Source organism: Stegastes partitus, unplaced genomic scaffold (genome assembly GCF_000690725.1).
Source record: "Stegastes partitus isolate 25-593 unplaced genomic scaffold, Stegastes_partitus-1.0.2 Scaffold615, whole genome shotgun sequence".
Lineage (NCBI taxonomy): Eukaryota > Metazoa > Chordata > Actinopteri > Pomacentridae > Stegastes > Stegastes partitus.
The window spans coordinates 168,091-192,721 of NW_007578346.1; the positions used below are offsets into that span (position 1 = coordinate 168,091).

The 24,631-nt window shown below is 40.6% G+C and overlaps 1 protein-coding gene across 1 annotated transcript; it reads right to left on the reverse strand.

The window, feature by feature from the left end:
- Positions 1-1,120: 1,120 nt before the first annotated feature.
- Positions 1,121-24,366, reverse strand: tnfaip8l3 (tumor necrosis factor, alpha-induced protein 8-like 3). The gene is made up of 2 exons (XM_008289450.1): positions 24,022-24,366; positions 1,121-2,276 (listed from the first exon to the last, which is right to left on the reverse strand). The coding sequence occupies exons 1-2, from the start codon at positions 24,065-24,067 to the stop codon at positions 1,714-1,716; spliced, it is 609 nt and encodes a 202-aa protein (XP_008287672.1). The 5' UTR covers positions 24,068-24,366; the 3' UTR covers positions 1,121-1,713.
- Between the last annotated feature and the right edge of the window lie 265 nt (positions 24,367-24,631).

Below are 24,631 nucleotides of genomic sequence, written 5' to 3' on the forward strand. Positions count from 1 at the left end.
ACTTCTGTGCGTTAAATATGAAGCTACAGGCAGGAGACCACAAAAACTGAGACATAACATGTTAATTAGTGAGCTTGTTTAGAACTTTGGATGGAGCCAGGAAGCAGTTTTCCTCATTTCTAAGCTTAACCTGCCTAAGAGTGAAAATTTGGTTTATTTTGAGTTGACACGGTGTAATTACAGTAATTACTCTCTGACCAAAACTACATTTTTGAATGACTGATTACAACTCCTAAGTGCACTTGTGTTTTTAAACGACAAACTAAAGAAAACATATCAGCCTCTACAATCCCATGCAATAAAATCCACAACAAAAACATAAGATACGCATATGTGCGCCTGTGTGGTCTTCTTTTAATGTCGCAGTTCTTTAATTAGAACTTATCAGCATTATAAATTATGTGCTTGACACACATATCTCTCTCATGTCCAGACTGTTTGATGCTGGAACCAGCTGGAGATTTCGTCCAATAGCAGGACCAGACTAAAGCTGCATAACTGACCCGATGTTGTACGTCCGCCTGACAGTAAGTATGTGAGCACAAATGGGTGCTCAGTGGGTGGGTGGTCTGTCTGTGTTGTGTTCCTGCAAGGAGACAGAGACATAAAACTGGACTTCTTCTCTACTGGTTGCCAAAATTATTCTGTTGGAGTCACACCAAGCCACCAGTAATGTGTTTTCCTGGACACGGGGAGCAGAACAGAGCAGAGGGCATCTAATGGAGCAGAAATGATAAATTGCTGATTTTCCTGCTCATTTTAAAATATGCGTTGGCACATTTATGTCTAGTGTGCATGTGGATCAAACAGACAGGAAAGTAGTAGCTTAAAGCGCCATTTGTGAGTCATTTTTCAGTTCTAATCCATACGTTCCTTTTCTGTCATGGTAACAGTTTGGCCTTGAAAATAGGCAGCAAAATATTCATTTTAATTTTAGTAAATTTGTCTCAGGGTGTAAGTAGTTTGCAGGCAGGCAAATCATTGAATTCTTTTACATGTCAACCAAGAAATGAGTCATGAGAGAAAATTATCGCTACGACTGCCAACAAGAAGGAGCAAACTCATCTTCACTAAAACCAGTTCACATGGAGTTACTGTTGTCAGAAGAACTGCAAAAATACTGATTTAAAGAAATCTTTAATAAAAGACAAGTGTTACACTCTTGTGGAGAAGATTGACACAGATACATAATACACACACCATGTCATAGTTGGTCTTATGTACAAACACAAAACAGCATTATTCAGGCGAAATCCATACAAACACATGTGCACGCACACACACACACACACACACACACACAAAGAGAGAGAGACTGATTACTACTACTGATTATCTTCCATATCCAAGTATGTATGTTTTTTTGGCCATTGGTACAGTACACTTTTGCACAAAGAAGGTATTACTTGGAATGCTATAATGCATACAAGGTGAAACAGGCTGTCCTCGTGTGCAGCGATGATCCACTGAGTGGAAAGACAGTCTAAAAAAAAAAAAAACATTCCCTCATTGAACCACAGCAGCAGGATGTTACAACAACCTCCATAAAAATGGATGCGGAAGAAACAGGAAGACGAGAGCAGTAAGAAGGTGGAGGATGCAGCGGTCAGGGGGTGAGCGAGTGAAAAGGAAATAGAAGGAGGCAGCAGAGACCAGCAAGAAAAGGAGCAAGAGGAGAGAGAGCTCGAGGTGAAAGAGGTCAAGTGCAAGAGGTTAAAGCGTTCCTTCGTCCAGCAGTTTGTTGATGCCATTGCAGATCTTCCTCAGAGAGAGTCTGTACTCCTCTCCATCCCCATACAGCTCGGCCAGGAACTCCCCGTGGGCAAAATGGTTGAAAACGTGATCGATGCGAGCGTGTGAGCGAGCGGTGAGGTGCTGCTCGACCAGGGTGTGAAGCAGGTCCCTGCACTCCAGCAGCAGCTCAGACAGAATATTCCTGTCAAAGGTGTACTCCACCTCGTAGAATGACACCGCCGTCATGGCTGCCTGGTTCATCTTCTTCTTGAAGCGCTCCACCGTGTCCAGCTCGTCCGGGCTGAACTGGTGGTTGCGGTACAAGATGCCGATCTTCAGGGCAATCTTGATGACGTCCTTGATGATCTTGTGGGCCTCCTTCTTGCTCTTGGTGAACTCCCTGCTCGCCTTGTAGAGCTCGTCCAAGATCTCGCTGCTGGTGTCGTCTGTCAGCATGTTGGCCACCACCATAGTCGCCATCTTACTCAGGATCTTCTTCTGGGCCTGCAGGGCCAGGGAGCGAGAGTTGAAGCTCTCCTGCCCTGAAGGAAGAGAAACAAAAAAGACAGAAATGTAAAAGATGTGATTCTTTTTGCTTTTCTGTGGAATGAACAAAAGTACAATCAGGATTGTATTGAAGTAGCAGCTTCAGTTTTAGGTTCCCGGTATGGAAAAACCAACCTGAAAAATATAAAATAAATTCTGTTTAACAAAGGATACAGTGCTCTGTACCTTTGAAGAGATGTCGAATGGATCAACTCAAGTGTTTTGTCTTTAATACGGCACTCTGAATATTGAAAAAACAACGATGGCACACTACACGTTGTTATTGTTACTGAACCAGAAACAGATTGTGCAGAAAAATATTGAAACAGAAAGTCCCACTCCTCATGATGACAGGATTGATTCCTTTAGTTTGTTAATCACAACGAAATCCCCAAAATATCAATTTGTGTTGCTCAATTTCAACGTGGAAATGCTCTGCCCTGGAGTTGACCGCTTATTTTGCTCACGATGCGTTCGGCCTTAAAATCATGATCGTATTGAAGTAGTAGCTTCAGTTTGTGAATCCTTGCTCTGAGTGGAAAAAAACAATCTGAGAAATAAGCAAGGATACAGTGTTCTGTACCTTTAAGAGACATGGAATGGATCAACTCAAGTCTTTTCTTTTTTTTAAATAATAAATACAGCACTCTGAATATTGGAGAAAAGACGGCACACTGTCATCTCTGTACATGTTATTATTATGGTCTCTAACCACCGCCCTGAGAGTTTGCTGTGTTTGCATGTAACAGCTGAATTCCATCTGGACAAACAGGCTTTTGCAACCCTGTCGAGCCACTATAATAATAATAGAGGCTCTTTCTTTCACTAGCTTTCACTGACTTCATTTTGTCCTTGCATAAAGAAATCTTTGTGCAGAAAAGTTTCATCTTAAGTGTAGAAATTTTTTTTTTATCATTCAGGAGAAGACAGTGGCTTTTTTTTTCTTTGTTACACAACACTAAGTTGTGTAACAAAGGAAATTGGTAGCAGTTTAATGTGATCTCAGTAAATATGAAGCATTGATGCAAACTCCTCTCGGATGATTCAGTTTTCTTGGCACGAAGAAAGGCCAAAGCCACTCAGTTTCAAACTTGGACACTGCTAAAACAATACCGTGCTTTTAAGGCAATTATAGCTAAAATTCAACACAGAGCAGAGTTGTGATGTTGTTGAGGAGCAGATGAAACGAGGTGCAGCCACATTCTACCGGAGGGCGGCGGCCTTCCTGGAGGAGGCGGTGGTTTTAGCGGGCCGGCTACGGGAAGAATGACTATCTGCTCTGGATAACATCAAACAGCTGTGCACCGATAAGAGCCTCCTTGCACTCCGTCCCTCCACAACTCGAGATTGATCACAGTTTTATGCTTGTGTCCTGCTGCACTGTCACAGTTTATCACAGAGGAGGACATCAAAGGCAGCCTGCCCGACATGCTGAATGTGAGGAGTGGGAGGACGGAAAAGGGGGTTTATTTAGGTGCCACCCAGCTTCAAATTACACACCAGATAACTCCTATTATGATTAAAGCCAGCCAAGGAAAGAGGCATCCCTTCCCCCCCCTCCTCCCGTTCCCTGGGCACATTGTCAACCTCCTCCTCCTCATCCTCCTCATGTACCATGTAAGATAGAGGGAGTTTGAGTTGATGGGGGTGTCAGTGCCCGGTGGGCTTTAGACAGAGCAGCAGATGAGGCCAAATTGAACGCACACCTGCTTTGTTGTCATTATAATTTTTATTAAAACAGACAGCTGTGTGATGTTTAGAATTCACACCATCGTGCCATCATCTGGGTGTGTGTTATTTAAATGCGCACATACAAAAAGAGGCTGAAGGATGCACAACAATTGGGAGAAACCTGATCTGTGGCATTTCATGTGAAAGTAGTGGAGTGACATTTCATGTGTTGGTCTGAAGCTAAATGACATTTCATGAACATATAATTAGCCCAGCATGACATTTAACAGCTAATAAGGCAAATGTCTTTTTTTGACAGTCTGTTCCCCCCCAATACTCAAAATCTAATCCTTCTCCTCGCTGCTCCTTTGTGCAGCTTCAGGAGAGTGGGGCTGTGACCTATTGTGTGTCACACAAGAAGGAGGATGTCAAACATGCAGAAGTGATTAAACTCGTGAAGTGAGTTCCATTAATACCTCCTGTATGAGTCTCTTTTTTTGTATGAGCATATATCTAGTTACTGCTTTATAAAATAAGCTTTTTGTTTGTTTTGTCTTTGCCATTTTTGGTGCTTTTATTATTTTATTTGTTTCAATTGCTTTTTATTTTTCTGCATATTGTACGTTTTACCATGTTTAAGTCTATTTCTCCACTTCTTTGGTATTTTTCTTCTTCTTTTTTTCTTTCTGTTTGGCCCAACTGGCTTTCTGTTGTATTACTATCTTCCAGACTGTTACCTTTTTTGGTTTGTCTGTCAAAGGACCTCGTAGAGTCATTTTTAGAAAATGCTATATAAATATTTATTGTTATTAGAAAGGCAGAAAAGCAGGTTTTTTTTCTCTTGGAAATGGGACAAGCGTGTCATCCTGGCTGTAATCAATATCTCCTTATGAGGTTTATAGGGTGAAGGTATGAAGTAAACAGCTGTAGAGGGACGCTAGACTGGAGCATGATTAATGTTTGTTTGGAATCTTGGAATCAGGTTTTTGTGATCTTGCTCATATAAATGCTGGTTTTTGCTCTGGTGTGGTCACTTACAGTTCCTCAGGGAAAAAAAATTATATCTCATTTGGCCCACTTTCTTCACTGACTGTGATTTTGGACAGTGCGCTGTAGGTTTTATCAAAGCTTTACCCTGAAATCTGCAGCCTTCTGTGTTGATGACACAATCCCTCTCCATGCATTGACTGAACCCCTCATATCTGTGTATCAAAATCACATTTTTGAAAAGTATCCCTGATGTCTTAAAATGGGTTAGCTGTTGTTTAATCTACAGTGTCCAAACATATGAAGTCCTCGCCTCTTTCTCTACCCCATGCTGACTACATATTTTGCTCATGATGTGTCTTCCAGCATATAAAAACCAACATATGGAAACGTTAACAAGGTAAACAACTTGAGTTTTACTGGAGAAGGTCTTTAAAGTTTCAGGAAACTACACATGATCATTGTGTGTTTCTCACAACAAACAACTTCTCACATTACACATATTCGTGTTTGCCATTGTTAATATAAACTGTGGATTAGACGTAAAGATGGTGGACGAGTTACCGTTCAGTGCTCTTTGTTTGCATCATGTAGTGTACTGAAATCTTTTGCTGTCTTCAATGTTGGTTCATTTGAAAGGAAACTCCTTCTCCAGTGAAAATGAAGTGTTTGTTTTTCACCTTGCTAACATTTCCATATGGTGTTCCTACATGCCGAGAAACACATCACGAGCAAAAAAAGAGCAGTCAACACCTTGGCTGAACATTTATTTCTTGAAGATGCAGTGTACTCAGGATGGCCTCAAAAATATCTGATTTACACTTCTAGTGCGTCATGCAGTTTAGATGGAGGTGGAGGCTTCATAGATTCACACATTCTAATAGAAGCAGTGGAAGCATTTCAAGGCATAAAGAGATTCTGTTTTTGATACAAAGAGAGGAGTTTTGAGGAGCTTAATGCGTTAGAGAGAAGAACTTCAAGGTATTTTGAGTGCCTTTCTGTTTAGAAGCTTTTATTTGCAAAGAGTAATGTCAATGTGGACGACATGTTACGTGTGTTACAATAGCAGATGACAATTACACTCTAAAAATGTATGTTTTAAATTTTTTTTAAAAACAGTTTTTGCTTTATTTATACAGATATTCCTTGTTTTGTGAAATTACAGATAATAACTAAGAAAATCATATTGATGATAATAAATGTGACTACTATCCATATCTAAAATCTGTATTTTTACAAAACAGTAATTTCTTCTTCTACAAGCGTCAACTGTAAAATTTCCTTGCTATTTTGCCAACATATGCCAATATTTGAAATAATAAATATGTATATTTGCATGTATTTATTTGTATTTATATTTATTAAATTGTTATTCTACAGATTTTCCCTGTTTGTTAAATTACACATATTGAGAAAAATCACAGAAACAACCATTCATTTACATGATTACTGACTGAAAAAACAAAAGAGGCCAAAGCTGTACACAATGTCATTATCAGTCTGTATTTATACAAAAAACTGAAATTACTGTTTAAATTGTAAAAAAAAAAAAAGAGAGAATTATTTTACAGATATTTACTGTTGTTTTCACTTTTTAACAGTTTATTGAACATTACAGTATTACAGTATTTTATTTATGAATTTTTAAATGTATTTTATTTTTTACAGTGTAGGCTATAGAGCTATATGGATGTTACACAATGATGTTTTTATTTTCCATCACCGATTTTACGACTTGTTTATGTGACCACAGCACTTAATATTTGTTCATCAGTAAACTTTTATGAGCCGTCATTTTCATCATGCAAGTCAATCCACGCCCAAACCTTTACCGCAGTCCGAATACAGTGCAACAAACTTTAACCTCCAAAAACTTTAGAACAACTGCAGACTTTCTACATTCACCGTTAGCGTGGAAGAAAGAAAAGTTGGTGTGTCGTCCCTGCAGACTGATATTCAGATTCTGCTCTTAAAAATACCAAAGGGTAACTTTATTGCATGAGGTGATGAATAGACGCACACAGCACAGAACAGTAGTTTCCATGATATTTGAATAGCAGCACCAGGATATGTAACTGGTTTTCATTAGGCAGATCTGTGCCTCTCATCAACAGGCTCTCTTTGTCACTGTCATTTCCTGTTTCTCTGAAGCAGCTCTTTGTTCCAGTGAGCCTCTGATATTCAGAAACCCAACTGGATAGATTTCTGAAACCCTGGCACACTGATAAAGGTGACAGCTTGCTCCATAAAGCCGGCCTTGTCAGACCGATGGCCGTGCGGGCGATTTGGAAATTGGATATGTGCGAACTGCTTTCTAAATACATTTCTAAATTAACAAGATCTTCGATTGTTATAGCAAAGAGAGAGTTTACTGAAGAGTTGTTGTATGCTTTCCTCTTTTTTTTAGTTGCAGAGCTATAAGCGGACTAATTATTCTCCTGCCACCCCTCCAACACACAGCCTGGAGCCTGTTTCTGAAGACCAGCAGGTGGCTATCGACTCACTTGCCTTGACCCCTGTCTCAAGTCTGTTTGCACATCCCCGAGTGATGAAAAATGTAAGCAGAAATGAGGGAGTGTAAGGAGGTGGGGGGGGGGGGAAGAATACTGCGAAGAACGGACACGAGGCTGCGCGAGGTGTGAGTCAGAGTGCTGGTGAAGGAGGTGGGCGACTCGGAGTCTGACTGGAGATTTTAGCACATACGGGGTAGATGATCACATGAAGACAGTCCGAGCTCTCTCACATACAGCCTGTCACCCAGAGGCTGTGAGGAGTGACATGCATGAACCAAAGTGTCACATTGAGTTAGAGAAGAGTCCGAGCTGTCAGGACTAGAAAACCGTCTATCCTGTTTTTTTTTAAAAATCGTTCTCCTGCTCCTTCTCCCCTACCTGCTCGTTATTCTCTCAGTCCTACACTTTAACAAAGTGGGTATTCTGCACAGTGCTGCTGAAAACAAACCGGGAGCAGAGTTCTCCGGTCACCGAAGCCACTGGCCCATCAAAGCGGTTGCGTAAGAGTGTTTTGGGAGGTGGTGAGGTTTACTTTTAACATCAGGATTAGTAAGGTGCTTGCTGCTGTCCGGCCGCGGCTGTTGACTAGACAGTCTCTCTTTGTTCCGCCTGATGTTTTCAGAGGGCTGAGTCAACACTTTCTGCTGTGCTGCATCAGAACATACATCCAGAGTGGAACATGGAGACCAGCCAAACCTGGCCTGCTAAAGGTGGCGCGCTGCAAAAAGTGGACGGATTTATGTCCATTTCAGCCAGAGACACTTATCACATCCAGAAAGTGACCTTTTATACATAATGAGAATGAGATAAAACACACTGGACACACTGTTCTTAAAAAATAAATTTATACTGTAAAGTTATAGTAAAACACCTGCAGCTCTGGTCTCCAGTATTTTACTGTATTTTTACATTTTTTAAAAAAATTGTATTTATTGAAACAGTTAGTCACTGTATAGATGATTCCAGCACTTGGAGAATATGAGGTTTAATGTTTAATATTGGTAAGTGTAACTACTGTCATTTTGGCAGTTTTGTGCCTTGTTGGTGTCTTGTTTGTGTTGTTTTATGTCTTGTTTGTTGTTTTGTGTCATTTTATGCCTCGTATTTGTTGTTTGGTGTCATCTGGTGTCTCATTTGTGTTGTTTCGTGTCCTATTTTGTGTCACTGTGTGTCTTGTTTGTCGTTTTGTGTTGTTTTATGCCTCGTATTTGTTATTTTTTCATCGACTGTTTCATTTGTTCTGTTTTGTGTCTCAGTTTTGTCTCGTATTTGTTGTGTGTCATTTTGTTTTTCCTTTGTGCTGTTATGTGTTTTTTTCCTCATTATTTACTGTCATTTTGTGTCTTGTATTGGTTGTTTTGTGTGACTTTGTGTCTTGTTTATGCCATTTTGTGGCCCGTTTTTGTCGTTTTGTTTCTCTTTTGTGTCATTTTGTGTCTTGTATTGTTTTGTGTCATTCTCTGTTTCATTTGTGTTGTGTCTTCTGTTGTGTCTTGGTGTCTTACTGTCTTGGTTTTGTCTCGTACTGGTTGTCTTGTGTAATTTTATGTCTTGCTGGTATTGTTTTTTTTGTCTAATTGTTGTCATTTTCTTTCTTGTTTGTCTCATTTTGTGTCTTTTTTTATGCCATTTAGTTTCTTGTTTGTATCATTTTGTCTTGTTTATGTTGTTTTGTTTATGTTTGTGTCATTTTGTATCTCGTTTTTTTTTTTGTTTCATTTTGTCTTGTTTTGTGTCGTGTTTGTGTTGTTTCGTGTCAAATGTTTGTTCACTTCACACCATGAGTTTTTACAGCAGCCTCCTGTTAACAGCTTTCTTGTTTTTGGGGCCAAAAAAAGCACCAGATTTTAGAAAACAGTGCACGACTGTTAGTATTTGGCTGCATTTCTACAGTATTTTTTTTAAACACTGCAGGTTAATTTGTGAGTTTAGAGCGGAGCTAACTGTTCAGTAAAATGTTCTTCTTGTGCAACTCTGCAAGAGAATACAAAACCATGTTTCTTAGAATGTCAGAAGTTTAGCTTTAATGAACACTGATGTGCTCATAAGCTGCAACTATTCCTGCTCTCTAGACTGATCCTGAGGCTTTTTGCCCCAGAGCGAAGGTGTCGGGTAATAATAACTGTGCTGTAGCCTACAGCTGTGTGGATATTATTAGATGTTAGTGCCAGCCAGCTAAAGAATAAACACGTCGAGGTAGTGCAAGCATGAATAAAGTAGCCAAACACATTTTCGAACTGCGATATCAGGGCATCATTTGACCTAACACTAAGCTGCATGTTGCGTTATCTGAGAATCAGTATAGAATAAGCAGTGAGTAAAACGTCTGTGTGCTTAGAGGTCAGTCCATCGTCTAGTAAAGTAATCCAATAAAATAAATCGACACTGGGTGAGTTGATTCTGGCCTCTTGGCAGATCTGTTATTTGTGTAAAGTGATAAAGCCTGACACCAGTTGAAACCACTTACTAATCTGGATATTTTGTGTAGCGTACCGGGCGGCTCGGCTGTGAGAAGGTTTCCTAAAGGCTTGTGTTGGTCTCGTTCCAGAGTAAGCAGAGGAATGAGCCATTAGCAGGGCCGGCAGCTAACACTGACGAGGACCGACTGGCCTTTACTGAGTCAACGCTGGAGGCACTTATCAGCCGGAACAGCGTAGAACACACACGTCCGACTCAGGCAACTGTGTGAGTGTGTGAACGCATTTGTGTTTTGTGTCTTCGTGTTTTGACAGCAAGAAAAAAAAAATCAACTTTAGGATAAAGTGAATACAGCCGTCATCATTAGAGGGAGACTGTCTTTTACAATGATGATCAAAGAAACTACTGGAACTGATGGAAAGGGGAAGACGTGTGGTGTTGTAAAGACAGAAAAAAATAATGAAAGTGGTGAACTAGAATAACCCTGAGATTAAAAAAAAGTAGCTACCCAGAACTGTATTCCCTGCAGTTTTTCCAATTTATCTGGATAATTTCTGGAAATCTATGAGTCGTTTACTTCTGCAGCTGTCGTCATGTTCTTCCTCTGAATCACTGTGAGGGTTTAGGATCCAACAGTGTTCGAAAATAAGCACTCAACAGTCACGTTTTTACACTGATTTACATTTATTACCACGAGCTGTAGCCTTACCAAAGCTTTACTGACACTGTGACAAAAAGTCAGGTTATTTTTTGAAAGTTTTTAACTGTAATTTTCTTTTTGAACAATTTACTGTTATATTAAAGATTTTCCAGTTTTATTAAACTACAGATAATAACCAGGAAAATCACAGAAACAAAGTGGTAGTTTACATGTGGACTGTAAAAACAAATAGATGAATAAATAAAATAAATAATGTCCACGTCAAAATAGATAAAAATAGATTTTGTTCTTTTACAGTGTTTAGCCATTAAATTGCACTTTGTTTTTTGTCACTGCATTTAATCCACAAAAAAAATCATTACTTAAAATGATGTTACTCATTTGCTGTTTTTTAAAAAAAAAAAAAAAGAAAAGAAAAAAAGAAAAGAAAAAAAGTGTATTAAGGACTGAAAAATACTAAATCATCTTTTAATGGTTATATTTCAGATTTTCTTTGTTTGGGTAAGTTACAGATAATGTCAAGTAAGATAATTTTACTTTCTTTACTTTTTGCTATTTTTACTATTTTTACACTTGGAACATAAAAACAACAACAGCAAAACAAAAAAATTACATAAAATTAAAAAAAAAAAAAAAAAAAAGGTTAATAATGTCCATATCAAATCCCTTTTTTTTTTTTTTAGCAAACCTAATTTGTTCTTTTGCAGTGTTTGACCATAAAAATAATTATTTTAACATTATTAAAGGGAGCAAAAATATAAAGACTTTACAGTTATTTGTTATTTAAAATAAATATTATGTATAATTCAAGGATGGAAACATGCTAAATAAATTTTATAAAGGTTATTTTACAGATTTTGCCTGTTTGTTAAATACAAGTAACATCTAGCAAAACACAGAAAGAAAAAAAAAGCATTGATTTACATGTGGACTGTAAAAAAACAACAAAAAATTGTGTTTTTTTAAAAGTGTGTGACCATAATGATATGGTTTTACTGAATTAAAATAAGTTTGTAATGTCTTATTTTACAGATGTTTCTTGTTATATTCAGTTTTTGTAATAATTTTGGAAAATTACAGTATTCCACTGTTTTGTTTTGTTTTTTCCAACAATTTAAAAAACATTTCATTAATTACAGTGCACTAATACTGAAGCCTACACTAACCTGAACAGAGTCTTCACAATAAAAGTGCAATAACCGGCGTTATTATGGACCCAAAGGTAGACAGGCTCCTAAAATGTGACTGTGTAAACACTTTATGTTCCCACAACAGGAGCAATATAATCACACACAAGGAAACATAACACTTGATAAGTGCTTCCCTGTTTGGGGTTGCTAATGACAACATGCTGGGGTTTAGTTTTTAGTGTGGACAGAACCAGGTCAGACTCTGATCACAGGTGCAGCTGATGGTTGTTTTAGCCTGATAAACACTGATACATAACACCACACATGATCCTGTGCTTACACAACAGACACAGGTGTTCATACACATTCATCCTAGTGAGGCTGACATTAGCATATGATGGACATGTGATAAGAGACAGGAAGAGGAATGAAAAGGACATCTATTTACTGTACTCTCAGCCAAACAGTGAAGGTTGCTGACAGACAACAGAGCGATTCAGAGATCCAGAAAGGTACGAGAGTGCTTTAGGTGGGTAACAAACAACCAAAAAAACCTCCGCAAAGCTTCCTCGTAGCACATTTATAACCAAATCTCCCTGATGCGAATTTGCTTTCCATCTGCAAGCCATTTTCCATTTAAGGCAGCAATGTATTGTACATGCATACCTCTCTTAAAGCAGCGTTTTCCAGGTCATTCTTTGCACCCTGTAAATGCTACCGCAGCAATCATTTTCCAGACACTTTTCAGATATTTTCTTTTATAAGAGGGAACAGCAGCACATTTTGCCTCATGTGTGCTGCAAAGCTGCACTTCTTGGGGAGTTGCATCCGTTCATATTTCACATACGAGAGACTGACTTGTGCATTAAGGCTAGAAAGGCAAGCAATCCGGGAAATGCCGTCTGTAATAAAGTCTGTCATCTATCAGCGATGCCATTTCAGAGAGTGCCATCACAGTATCATCAATGTATCAATACGGAGGAAATGTCAGGGGAAAAAGCTCCTCCTGCAGGAGAAGTAAACACGGGTGACAGCTTGACTTCCTCTTCTTTTACTTCGGCCTTTTCCGTTTGCTTTTGGTTTCCAATAAGGAGCTGCAGCAGGACTCTCTCTGGCTGCGTTTACAAGGCTTGAGGAAAACAATGGAGTGGGTCATTCTGCAGTAGTAAAGGGGGTTTTAATAGCCTGCAGGGTTAGTGTTAAGCAAGTCTGGGAGGCCAGCGGAGGTGCAGAGGAGGTGCACTGTGCCAGCTGGTACCTCAACTAATAGCGCTGGAGGAGGGACAGATATAGTTTCCAGTGTCTCTCTTCTCACGGCTGTGACTTGTTGAGCCTCTGTGTTCTGTCAGTCTCTCACTGCCAGAGAAGCACACAAACATAGAGTGAACAGAGGACGTAAAGATGCATCACGATGCAGGCCAGAGCGCCAGAAATACTCGAGAAACGGAGAGATTTTTCTTTTCTTTTTTGGTCATTTCATGTCTCTCCTCCACTCACTCTGGACCTGCAAAAGGCTCCATACAGGCGTATTTTTGACTCCCACAACTCAGATGATGACTCAAACATGCCGCCCCTGCACACTTCTCTGTCTGTTGTATTGCGAGCATGTGTGTGTTTGTATCCAGATTAAAGTAACCGGCGATGACAAGGCTCCAGAAAGATACGATTTCTACTGGGAGAAACGGAGTAGGACATGGTACAGTGCAGTGCAGTGATGTGCATTATTCATGACATGTACAACTGTGACTCTGAGCCAGTTTCCAAAGGGCAGCCTGGTGCTGAAAGAGGTCATTCACCGTGCCATTAACAGCTGTTCAGGATGTGGAGGGACATTCAGACCTTTAGGGTTAATAAATGACTCCATTTTAATACCTTAATGACTTTCATTTGTGCGAAGTCGGGCTACAGAGTTACAAAGTTCATTCTTGTTTGTAGATGTGGATCACTTAGTGTCTCCGGCTGAGACTTGAGATGTGCAGGTTACAGCTGGATCATGTTTTACTGCCAGGAAATATAGATTTATCTTCCCTCCAGAATCCCAGACCTTGTTAAAAGGCACACTGCTAACTTAGTGTAAAAATATGACAAGACAAATGGATGTTGGGATTTGCTTCTTGTGTGCTGCTAATGTTTTGTGCAGGTGTTACTGTGCTGTTTCTGCTCAGACCTACTTTTTATTTGTCCCAAATGGGAAGCGTGGAGGGTATGAGGCAGAAAAGCCACCGCAGCCTTGCGAAAATAACATATGAGTAACATAAAGACGAAGGATACACGAGACGGAAACATCATGAAGTGCAAGAACAACTAAGAAAGCAAACAAATACGTGTTATACTGAACCTGTGAGATTTCTGTTTCAACAAAGTGTTTGTCCTCATTTCTTTTTTTGCTTGGGCACTTTCATTTAACAGGGTTTCTCTATGAAAGAATATGTTCCCCTTAAATAAAGGTTAAAAATAAATGGTCGGATTACAGCCTGATTCAGCTCACTCTTTTATGATCTTTTTTTGTCAGAGGGCAGATTTCTACTCAACTTAATACATCCGTTGGGCAAATAGTGTTTATCAGCTAATACAGTACAGAAACACCGACAGCACGTTTGGCTTAACACAATGACCCCTTTGTGTCCCATATAAACAATAAAAAGTTTGCATTTCCTCTATAAAACATTTGAATCTGTACGTATATTTTAAAAAATCCTTGAAAAAACAAAGTTATTGTGTTTTCTATCAAAACAGTTTTGATATGCGTTTGTTACAAAAGAAAAAATGGCTGATTTATCATTATAAGACTTTTTAAAGCTCTCACATGTCGTTCTTGGCCCTGGTTCAACTCTGGCTTTGTTCATAAGACCAAGTTAGACAACAAGTTAATTTTTTATACTGATTACTGTAATATGTTATACTGTGTGTGCTCTGGTGACACTATATATTATGACCCCATAGTATATTTAATCAGTGAGTTAGCGAATAATGCTCAAGTGATGATGTTATGCTTGTGTGTTTCATAACAAGCGCATAATATGTCATATATTCAGGTCAGGTGCACAGCTATAAAACTTCTGCTGTGGACAGCATGTTTAATGAACATGTTTGCTTGTTCGTTTTGAGCATGTTGAACGTGTAGGATTTGTTTTGATGGTACAGAATCAGGTTGGGTTGGATTTAGTCTGGATAAGATTCAACTGTTGTAGTTTTGTGATCCACAAAACCTGAAGTAAACCCTCCTCTGACATTTTCCTGATGGATTATATTTTAAATTTAAAAAAACAACAAAAAAAAACACAGGTTCGCTGGAATGTAACTGTTGAAACTAAGGCAAAACAAGTATGATAAGTTGGCCGCTGTTGCACTTCAGGATGATCTCGGGTCAGAAATGGTTTGACTCAGCGTTACTGGCAGACCAACCTGTTATAAGAGATTTCGCAATAAAAATCTGCTGATTTATGTCAATGTAGCTGTAATGAAGAGGTATTATAAACACGGCAGCACAGTGTTTGAAACTAAAAGTGTGTTTATCCTGGGACTCCTCTAAGTGTCTCCACTGTGACCAACAGTCCAGGGAAAAGCACTTAGAGCCTCTCTGAACCAGGAGGGACACAAGAACAGATTGCCTTTGGCTGCCGCACAGCCTTATTTAATGCTCCATCCCTCATCTCGCTCTTTGTCTCTCTCAGTCTCTTAGTTTTAATGGTCATGTCCCCGTAGAGCCCAACCGAAGAGACGAGGCGAAATGAAGCGGTGGCAGGAGACGTCTGATTGATTAATGTGCCGCTGGCTTGATCGTCTGTCACAAGAAAATGGAAGGGAGAGAAGACGGGAGAGATAGCGGCGATACGACCTCCACCTTTCGCTCTGCCCTTGGCTCCCATCGCAGTCACTCCTTGTTACAAGGACCAGAGGAGGTCCGCCGAGGACGAAAAGTGGTATCCAGGATATCCTGTTAGGAACTGCGGGGTCTTGTGAGATTCCTGCTCTCTGACCTTTCATCTGCTGTAAAGCAAATGTCTTCGCCAGCTGTGGTTTCCTTGTGTGTGCCATTGTTTGGCTGCAGTGAAGAGCCGGGCCACAGTTAGCTGGTTAGCTGGGCATGGGAACTGGCTGGAGGCAGTCTCCCCTCATTGCTTCCCTCCTCTGGGAGCTTCTCTGGAAAACTACTCTGCCACCAAACCCTGTTATGTGAATGATGGTCGAGAGCCAAAAAAATCCTCATCATTTTGATATGAACAAATGGCAGATCTGCTTCTGTGCAGCGATAACTTCTGGAATAATGATTCAAACTATGCTTTTTTTTTTTTTTTTTACAGCGAGAGGAACTGACAAAAAATGCAAAGGAATGTGAGACTTTTTTTTTTTTTTTTTTTACAGCGAGAGGAACTGACAAAAAATGCAAAGGAATGTGAGACGATTCATTTCGATTGACGCTTGATCACACTGTGCGTGACGGTAAGCATCCCAAGGAATCACTTTATTCATGAAACAGTGGCACACTATTTATAGAAAGCTGAGTACACATGTGTGGGTGTGTGTGAACTATAATGACAGACTGTGAGCCTGTGGCCCTAATAAAATACAGAGGGAGGATCATATATTTGGGCTACTTTATCTGGCCTGGACCCCAGACACAAAGTCCCCTTAACATTTTCCATCCAAAAATAAAGAAACGATGCTATTTACAGAGAGAGAGGAAAGACCTGGCAATATGTACATTTTCATTTCACACCTTTCAGTCAAGATTAATAGAAGTAAGCTGAAGAAAGTTGGGAAACGGGGAGAAAAAGAGGATATTTTAGCTTGAAAAATGCTCGGATGAGAAAAAAATTGGAAAGAAACGTCTACAATTATACACATTTGCAGATGTGTCACTTTGTTTGAAGAGAGCGTGAAGGAGTGATGGGAAGAACGAGGGAGGAGGTGGAAGTGTTAGAGAAAAAGAAGAGGTGAAATCACATGTCCATATTTTGATTGTCGAGCTTCTGTCAAAACTCCTCTACATCAGACCCACGCAACACCGAGGAAAAACATCTTCTCACCCTCGTTTACATCATCTGCAGCTGTATTAAGAACCGGCTGTAGTGTCTTTGTCTTTTCCCTCGTGAAGCTCTCGTCTCTTTTTTTTTTGTCTGTCTCCTCCTCCTCCTCGCTCTCCATTTCTCACCAGATCTACAACAACCGAGCTGAGCGTGAGTGGCAAGGAAGTAAGTGTTTTCCGGCCCTGGGTGAGTCGCTCCTCTCATAGACCTCGGCCAAGTCTCAGCATGCCGTGGCATCACTCACAAAGAGACGCGCACGTGCACGCCAAGACTGAGCGCACACACAAATACTCGCGTGCACAGTTGCTCAGGCCCCCCCTCCTCCTTTTTTTTTTTTTCCACCAGATTTCCCCAGAACTTTGGCCTCCTGGTTTGTTTACTAGTTCATCCACTCTAACTGAGTTTACGTAAAAGCGAGGCTCTGAGAAACTTCAAATCACTGACAGAGGAGCTAGTCCTGTCATCTCCCGTACATAGAGCTGAAACTCTGCCTTAGCTGTCCGTTCTACCCCCAACATCCTTAACTTGGTGATTAAAAAAAGCACATTTTTCTTGGATTCTCTGTCCCCAATCTCTGTTTTCGCGGCTTCTGCTCTAATTGACGGAAAATTACTATGCGTCTCATGGCCTTCAATTAGTTTGTGTAGATGCACGGCAAAACTTAAAACAAACCCTGTCCATCCATTTCCCTTTAGCAAATACCAGCGCAACATTTACAAATCACTAGCTTGACATGGTCATCATTATGTCGCTGCAGCCAGTTCAGACGCGGATGTAATAATGTTAGGGCTGAGTGGGCTGGGTGGTGTTTTGTATGGACAGCAGAGATTCAGTTACAACTTTAATGTTGGTGAAATGACATTAGAAGGGCGCATTAGTGAATGTCCTCAAGGAGAAACCAAGCAGTGACATATTGTAAATATGCTGGCTGGCCTTTATTTTTCTTTTTTTCCCCCAAATCATCTTGTAAAATGTATTAGCATATTGGTTTTAAGGTTTAGCAAAAAGTGTTTCCCACTTTCAAACAGGCTCATTAGAGACAGAACTAGAAATTGCATAGATGTTAGCAGAGCAGTAGCTAATTTGCATGTGACTTTAGGATTTTGGCAACACGATATGCAGCATTTAGCATCTAGCAACTGCAGCTCCCACTCATGAGGCAAACACAGCATCCAAGTAGCAAGTGTCATATGTTGATTTTTCATTTTCACATTACAAGATGTTCAAATCATAGTAGCTGTTTTAGCCTTTCGGGAAGACAGCTGCCATAAAACCCTCAATGAGAAAATAACACGCAGTTATACGTGTTTGGAAGTAAAGATTAACCAGGAAGCAGGGCAGGGTTTCAGCTGTCTGTGCTCCTCAATTAAAAGCCTGCTCTTGCTTTGATTGGGGTGATAAAACTGGATATTACTTTGAGCTTTGGCCTCGAAGGCCCCGGCCATGCACGACGCGCTTTAGTGTAAAGCCAAAGTGCTTCGACTCTCTCCTACCACTAACTAATGACCAGGAAATAACTGTGGTTCACACACAACTCGTATAAACACACACACACACACACACACATTTACAGATTTGACTTTTACTGACTACATTCTTTCTCACAACCTCTTCGCTACCAGCCTTATAGAGCCATGTGTTACTTCAAATCCTAGTTATCGCCCACGAAATGTCTAAATCGACAGTATTACTGCTTCTGCTGCCTATAACCTCCCTCCGAAGAGTAAATAGTTTTACCAGGATGCTGAAAGTGGCATAATTTGACACACTGCGAAACAAACTGTTGTGAAATATTATGCTGACCGTGGGTATTTCGCCTTTTTTTTCCCTACCACAACCTTATAACGCTATAATCAGCACTGTGAGTTCAGTTGTGCCGGAGTGAAGTGTGAAAAACTCTTCACACTCCACCTTGTTTTCTGATGAGCTTAGTGGGAGAGGAAAAGTCTCCATTTTAACTTGATATCATCTGCACGGTAAGACGATATTCGGGGGAGGTAAGTAACACAAGCCCAGACTGCAGTGGCTCCCCGCAAATACGTCAGACTTTTCATTGGCGCTAATGGAGAAAACCCCTGTGTGAACCATAAAGTTGAACCTGGACCTAAAGAAAACTTTTGAGTGGTTGTGAATTTAGGTCGAAGAAATAAAACAACACCGATCCACGTGTCTGCATCCATCCGTACAGGCTCAACGGTCCACTGACACCGTCAAGCCTTCCTTTAATGCACACTGCACTCCCTCAAAGAAGCATTCGGCGCTGATGACTGTTTACTTAGCGCCGAATGGCCCTCCAGTGAAACCGCAGCCTTCTCCTCCTTCTGAATCTATGAGGCCTTTGACCAGAATGCCTGTCAAAGAGTCTAATTTCATGTTTCAGTAATGGATCAGCCGAGGGGAGACAATTCCGTCTCCAAATGTCCCACAAACACTATGAAATGCCACAGTATTATTGTGCCAGTGCATGCATGCATGCTTAGGCAAACAAGGGAAAATGCACTAACAGACACACTGGGACTTTTGAGTTTTTGTCTTTTCCCTGCAACTATAGGGGAAAAAAAAGACACTTTCCCCTGAGTCGTCTTTTCCACTTACAGCTTCGCTCCTGTTTTTTTTTTTTCTTTTTTTTCTCAGTTCGTGTTACAATTTTCCAGAAACAGCTCCTGGTGTCTTGAGTGTGAGTTAGAGGGTTGGGTGTAGCGCAGTGAGCACTCTCCATCTGCGGGCCAGATTAAAGGCAGGGGAGGAAAAGAAAAAGAAAAAAAAAAAGTCAGGGATGCATGTGTTGGGTGAGTGCAAAACCAAAGGGAATGAGTGAGAGGGGTGCAGGCATTTTTGCAGTATGTCTGTGCGTATTTGTCAGCGATGGGAGTGCTGCAGTGCACGCAGGGCCGGCCTGCTCCGACTCTGTCTCTCATGTGTAAAGCATGTGGCCGGGCTGCCAACATGGCAATCATGAGGCAGAAGCTCTCCTCTGATTACTGAGTGCTTCTGGCCTGGCGTAATAGAGCAGCCATTTCTTCTTTTTTTTTCTCTCCTCCTTTTTGAGATCTTTGAAGTGTTTGTGGAAGCACGGATTAGTGGCAATTAACACGAGTTTGAAGAGCTGGTTGGTTTTTAAACGCGTGAATGAACGCTGAGGAGGATCACCTGGCCGTAGATTTTAATTGTGTCATCAAACAACATCTGCAGTTTTTTTTTGTTTTTTCCTTGTTTGCAACAGAAGCACGGCCCTCATGCCCTCATGAATCTCACAGCTGTTATTACAACAGCTCCTCTTTTCAACAAGTCTGCTTTCCCGACAAAAATTTCAAGCAAACACAAACGACTGGAAATAGTTCAGTGCAGATGGCGGACCGGGTTATGGTGATGAATCAGCTGAAAGTAGACCGTGGGCTGATTAGTCGCTGTTCTCCAGACAAATATAACAACCAAAATATAATTCAAACTGGAAAACAGGGGTTGCTGTGCAGCCATTGTGCAGAGTGAACAGGTGTGCTGACAGTCGGCCTCGTTTTGACTCATAATTAGGTGTGGTCACCTCCACTCCACCACAGGATGGAGTGCTGGATGAATCAGCGGCCATTGGTTTGGTTAGAGGCATTCATTTCATGACTGGATGATAATGGGTGAAAAAATGTGAGCCTTTGTGTGTGTGTGTTTTTTTTCTTTTTTTGTAAATGGTATATCCATCAGAGTAGTCAGAGCCGAGCTTTGTGTATTGCGGTTTCAGATTTTTGTGCTTTAACACAACAAACAGTAATGAGAGCAGTGGTGGGAAAGATAGAGAAATACAATGAAGAAAAATGTGGCTTTCTCTAATGATCCTCCTCGCATGTCATAAAAAAAATGCAATAACTTTTCCACCAGCACAACTTGTTTACCATGCAGCCTTTTGGTGCAGACAGGCTTGGTGTTGTTGGGTTATTTTCTAGCCACATCCTAAAGGATTGATGCTGTGTTCATGACTACTTAAGCGCGAATCTAAGATTTTACATAAGCCGCTGAGGTTTCTCAAAAAAAATGAAGTCAGCCAGCTCACATGGAATAGATCATTAGTGAATGTAGTAGAAATGTGTGGCATCTTGTTGCTCCCCACAAAGAAAACATGGAGCTAAACTCAGCAGGCAGCAGTAACGCCAACATTCCCCCTCAGGGAGGCCAGATTCAGAACCTACAGGTGGTTGTTGGAATGGAGGTGGAGCCTTGGAAATGCAGCAGCAGCTGTGGTTGCATCAACCACCACCACCACCAGCAGCAGCAGCAGCAGCAGCAGCAGCATGGTTTTAGGGTGAGCTGTGTAGCAGGCATGCAGCAGAAGAATGAGCATGTGTTGCTGTGAAAGGGGTGTGTTGAAAGAGTGTAGCAGCAGACTCCAGTTGGGCTCCATGAACCAGCTCGCAGGCTTCAACTTATTTATTTCTTTGGTTTTGTTCACTGTATAATTTTAAAAAATGTAGTAAAATTACAGTATAGACTTTGAATTGACATGCCTAATTAAAAATAACATTTAAAACCTGTAACTTTGAATAATCATAAAATTTCATTTTTTAAATGTATTTATTTTTTTCCCTTTACATCAAAACACTATTAAAACATTTGTAAATTTACCAATAATTACATAAATGTTTCCTTTTTTATTTGATAGATGAAACTGCTAAATTCAAGTAAATTACAACACATTTATACAATTACATAAAGTTTGTGACAATTAAAAAAAGAAAGAAGTATTGGTTCTAAAATTTTATGTAGTTTCATTTTGTTGTTGTTGAATGAATGAGAGATGTCTTGTTTTCATCTGATGTTTCCATAGGTTCAACACACACAATTTTTTAATTTTATTATTTCATTTTTATTCTTTACTTCATTACCACTAAAAGGCCAAATGAATATCTTACATGGTCTTATGTGAAATTAAGGCTAGAAAATGTATTTTGATGTTAGAAAATCACAATATTTTAATGGCTAGAATATTATCTTTTTTTGTTGTTGTTGTTGTTTTTGCAGTGTATCCAGTTTGCGTTTCTAGCCTGACAACATAAAAATGCAAAAACTGACACACCGTTATCTTAGCTTTGTTTTATTAGTTTTAAAAATAATATGTACAACCAAAGCAGTTTGTCCTCGGGGTAATAATAAAGTTATTTCCCTGTCTGCCTGCTGTCAGTCACCTAGCAACAATGTTCTTATGACTTAACCCACTAAAACCCTTAATAGAATCTATTTTTAACTTCCAGAATTGGAAAGACAACTTCATGAGTTCCACTTAAAGGCAACATAATCTGTAGCTGAATGCACCAAGGTCAGATGTGTGAAATGCGGAACTGAAAGAAAATACACGATAACTAGTTGCTCATAAAAACGGCATTTGAGGTTGAAATTAAGGCAACGCAGCAGAAACATCACCCACGGTCTCCAACAGCAACCACGAGCAGCTCAAGGACAGAGCTGAGGGGTCGAAAACACCTGAAACAAAATACCTCAGTATTTACACTGCTGAAATTTTGTGCCAGAATTCGTCTACATAAAACGCAGATCAATCGCACATCCCTCATCCTCACAGCCAGGATGAAGGGTCATGTTTGTGTACAGCAGAGCTTTCACAAAAAAAGGTTCTGTTTTCAAAATATCTTTTCTTGGGTTCCGTTGGGACATTTGACCTTATAAAATCAGCCTTACCAGTTTTTTTTTTTTTTTTTGGTTTGACTGAAGAGTAGAAACTGCAGCACAGCGAAGCAAAGCACGGTGCATTTTCAGCACGAGTCAGGCTTTCTTTGAGAAAAATTATTTATCGCTCCTATTCAACATGTGCGACATTTGTCTCGGGTGACAAAGATAAGACTTTATTCCTCTTACATGACAAAGACTTGGCTGCTGATAGAAACTTCAGCAGATTGCAGCATCTGTAGACAAATGTTTCCATGATTTACCTCTGGCCTCTTCTCTGGAAAACAGTTTACATCACTTCACATGAAAGAGAAATGAATAAAGCCTCTGTCCGCGTGGATCAGCTTGGCTTCGATGCAAAAAGTGTGGGTTTATGTAAAAGTCCTGGTTGATGTTTTAACCTTGAACTGTGTGCCTGAAGTCAGCAGATGATGCAGATATATCATCACCTGCTGACAATGTCTATAGGGTAAAGCGTTCTGGCTCATATATTGAGGTTCCTCTCCCTTCGCAAATGGACCAAAAGTCAGACAGACAGTAGTCCAGATGGACAGACAGATGGCCAGAGTTCAACAGAGCATCATTAACGTACACGGCTCCGTGTCGACAAATAAAAACGTGAACAGCCACACCTTTATCAACATTATTAAACCATAAATGAAAATCATTTGACACGTATCGTCGAGCACTTCTCAAATCTACCTCGTAGGAGTCACTTCAGGGCATCATACAGTTATCTAATAGAGGATAAAGTTGAAATCATTACTACTATCTTAACCAGCTGCTATCTGACAGTTCCAGTACGTTTGATGAAAAACCTCCCTGGTCCGGCTACGTTTGCTTTATAACCTTTGAATTCAAAATACATCTCTACGAGGCTGTTTCATCTCCTGACTTGATTTTGTTTGCACAGAATCACAGTTCAATACATCGCCCACATTGCGTGGAAATCCTGGGAAATATCCAATAAGAGAGAGAGCGAGAGAGAAGAGTCAACGTTATGGGAGCATTTGTGTTGTGGGCATGTTTAATGTATAACTCTCATTATTGCAATAAATCCTTGCCCTGTGCTCCGACGCCATAAAACCTAATGAAAACAACCACACATTAACTTCCAGTGAACTAAACATTTTTATGCTGTGTGAGTGTGGGATGCAGAAGCGTTCAGGGAGTCTGTGCACTGTCTCTCTCTCTCTTTCTCTCTCTGCCTGTAACTGGATGTGTTGATGAACAAACTGGCTGCACGTGTCAGAGCTTGCCTGTTCCTGGTGGCGACTGAGCCGGCTTTCATCCACTACGCTCGGCGAGGCTCTGCCAGTCACTGGCATCAGCGTCTAACGTGCATCAGAGCTCATAGCAGCATTCATTTCACACGTCTCAGGAAGCAGACACTGGATAAAGTTTCTTAAAACTCTGTGATTCTTAATTCTGGACGCATTAAAGAAGTATTTAGATTTGTAGGCAAGCTGGTGATCATTGCACAGAGGCTGCCTTTGTGAGAGAAATGGTACAAAGTTGGTGCTGATAAAAATGCTTGAAAATGTGGCAAGCCTCTGAATAAACTAATACACTATAATACAGACTGCTTAGTTCGCACAACATGTCAGAAAGTGACGAGTGACTGATGTCGCCTGTAATGCTTTAGAGGTTGAAATGATTCGTACCTGGAGAGAGGTCTCCGTCACTCTGCTCTCCGGAGTCTGAATCCATCTTCCCCTGCAGGACGCTCGGAGGCTGCAGAAGCTCTCTGGTTCCTCTCTTCTGATTTCTTCACCCAGAAAGAAAGAGGGAGAAAAAATCAAAACCAAAACCAAAAAAAAAAAAAAAAGAAGCAATTTCTTGTATATTTTTCTCTCCCGGTGAGCTAAACTTCCCCTCCCAGCCTGGATCACTGCAGCTGTGAGAGGAATGCTACTGGCTTATTTGCTGAGCTGTCTTTGCGCTCCTCTTTTTTTTTTTTTCGTTCCTTTTTGGTCTTCTCTCCTGACTCCCTTCAGTTTCCCTCTCTACTTCTCCCTCTCATCTACTTTCTCCGATGCTCCCTCCCCCTCGCTCACCCTCGGTCCGTCCCCCCTTCTCGGTTTCTCCCTCCCTTTTTTCCCTGCCACTCGGTCCCTCCTCCTCCTCCTCTTCCTCTTCCTCCTCCTCCTCCTCCTCCTCCTCCCATTCGGTGCTGTCACACTCAGCCTCTTCACGCTCTCTCCACTCCAACTCTTTCTCTACCTCTTTCTGTATGCTGTAAGTGCCGTCTCTTCCTCTTTCTCTCTTCCTCCC

Coding starts and splice junctions, on each gene's coding strand:
- tnfaip8l3 (XM_008289450.1), bottom strand. CDS start 24,067: ATGGATTCAGACTCCGGAGAGCAGAGTGACGGAGACCTCTCTCCAG. Junction 2,277..24,021: donor TGACGGAGACCTCTCTCCAG/GTACGAATCATT, acceptor CTCTTCCTTCAG/GGCAGGAGAGCTTCAACTCT.